The 2,207-nt window shown below is 46.4% G+C and overlaps 1 protein-coding gene across 1 annotated transcript; it reads left to right on the top strand.

Moving 5' to 3' along the window:
• LOC111141819 (family with sequence similarity 209 member B) lies at window positions 1-1,904 on the top strand. The gene is made up of 2 exons (XM_022494649.1): window positions 1-373; window positions 1,533-1,904. Exons 1-2 carry the CDS (start codon window positions 125-127, stop codon window positions 1,794-1,796), a joined length of 513 nt encoding a protein of 170 aa, XP_022350357.1. The 5' UTR covers window positions 1-124; the 3' UTR covers window positions 1,797-1,904.
• The last annotated feature ends 303 nt before the right edge of the window (window positions 1,905-2,207 follow it).

Below are 2,207 nucleotides of genomic sequence, written 5' to 3'. Positions count from 1 at the left end.
TGACCGGAAGTCATCACAATGGGCTCTGTGACATCACCAATGGCCTGGCCCCAGGCACCCAGTCTCCAGGTGCGCAGGCAAACAGACCCACCATGAGCAACTTCGTCCCCCATCTCGGCTCACCATGCGGACGCTAACATGGTTCTTGTTCTTGCCTCTGTGCCTCTGCTGCGGCTACGCCTTTGTGTTTTCTCCTCTGCGAGAGAAAGTCAAAGAACCCCAGGGGAAGGTGCCTTGCGGAGGGCACTTTCGGATCAGGCAGAATCTCCCAGAGCATGCCCCAGGCTGGCTTGGGAGCAAATGGCTCTGGCTCTTTTTCGTAGTTGTGCTGTATGCGATACTGAAGTTTCGAGGAGATAGTGAAAAGAGTAAGGTAAGGACGGCCCCATTTCCTCCCCCGCTTCTGTCTCAGGTCAGGCTCGGAGGGACACGCGTGCTAGTCCTTATAGGCGGGGCCTCTCAGTAGAACGAAGTAGGCTGCGAGGCACCTGCCTGGTGGTCCTGCGACATGTGGGCACATTCATTTCCTGGTGTGTCCTTAGGGAAATGGTCCCCAGACCCTCAGGGGTCAGGGCTAGCGGTTGAAGACGACCTTCCACTTATTAGCTGATTAAAAGCTTGGCTTGATATTTATCCTAATTTTTTTAAAGATTTTTATTTATTTGACAGCTATATATAGAGAGAGAGCACAGGTAGGCAGAGAGGCAGGCAGAGGGAGAGGGAGAAGCAGGCTCTCTGCTGAGCAGGGAACCCAATGTGGGACTTGATTCTAGGACCCTGGGATCATGACCCGAACTGAAGGCAGCCGCTTAACCAACGGAGCCACCAGGCGCCCTGCTATTTATCCTAATAAATGAGATTTTTTCTAATGAAGGAGAGATTTAAGAACTTGGTGTGTCTCAGGTCAACATAATTCGCAGACAGATTCACTCCCCCTGATTCTTAACTTCCCTAAAAGAAATTCTTTATTTCCTCTTATTGTTGTTTTTTTAAATTCTTTATTTTTTACAAGTTGCCAAACTGATGGAAATGGTGTCATTCTTCCAGGTAAGGAAAAAGACCTGTCGTGAAGGGATAAAAGTGTAAAGAAGTAGCAGCTCCTCAAAGTGACTGAACAGTCCTCAGATGGGAAAAGGGAGAGAAATACGGCATGTTTTCTGCTAGATATCCCAACACTTCATCCCTGTGTCCAAACTGAGAGCGTAGGGGTTGGCAAGCCTTTTCTGGAAAGGACTGGAGAGTAGCTATTTTCAGCTTTGCAACATGTACAGTCTCTGTTGCACGGATCCAACTCTGCCATTTTAGCCTGAAAGCAACCTTAATGTAATGCGCAAAAAAATGAGCAAGGCTGTGTTCCAATAAAACTTTATTTACAAAAACAATTGGTGGGCCAGACTGGGCCATAGTTTGCCAATCCCTGGGCTAGAGTGCAGTGTGAGAACCATCTTTTCTTAGGGGAGCCCGACTCTTGGAACTGTGTCAAAACCAACAAAAGCAACCATATTATTCACCCTGAGTATCTTTCTTGACAGGAGCAGAATCCTTCTGCCCTTCGAAGCTGTTCATTTCGCTCTCCACTAAAGAAAAATCAAAATGCTTCCCCCAACAAAGACTATGCGTTCAATACCTTAACCCAACTGGAGATGGACCTTGTGAAATTCGTGTCCAAGGTGCGGAATCTGAAAGTAGCCATGGCAACCGGCACTGGCCTCAAGATTCAGAACTTGGAGGTACCTGCAGACCCACACAATAATATCACCATCTATGAAATATGGGGCGAAGAAGACTCGGAATGAGTGGATTTGTGTGTCAGAGTAGGAGAGACAAAGTTGAGTGTTGACAAACCATATGCAAACCAATAAAACTATTCTGAAGAAAAAGAATTCTCCAAGTTGGCACCTTTTTTTTTTCTTTTTTTTTCCTCCTTTTTTAAAATGGAAGAAAAAAAAATAAATGGGAAGCCAGTGACCACAGCAGTTACTCTTGTTTTTGCCTTCTTCACCAGCCCCAGCGCAGTGAGTGGTGAGGAGAGCACAGAGAGCAACATGGTAACAGAGGCAGCCTTCTCAGCGGTCATGCCCCGGCCCTGGGGGGCGATTAGGCTTAGGAAATTTGGGATAAGATGTAGATACCATATTCATAGTAGTTACCTTTATAGTAGCGGTTTGTGCAAAAGATGGAGCCAATTTTTATCTTTATAATTTATT

Source organism: Enhydra lutris, unplaced genomic scaffold (assembly GCF_002288905.1).
Source record: "Enhydra lutris kenyoni isolate GAN:26980312 unplaced genomic scaffold, ASM228890v2 scaffoldscaffold6, whole genome shotgun sequence".
Classification (NCBI taxonomy): domain Eukaryota; kingdom Metazoa; phylum Chordata; class Mammalia; order Carnivora; family Mustelidae; genus Enhydra; species Enhydra lutris.
Note: the sequence above shows the minus strand (reverse complement) of the source record. Positions and strands in the feature narration are given on the sequence as shown.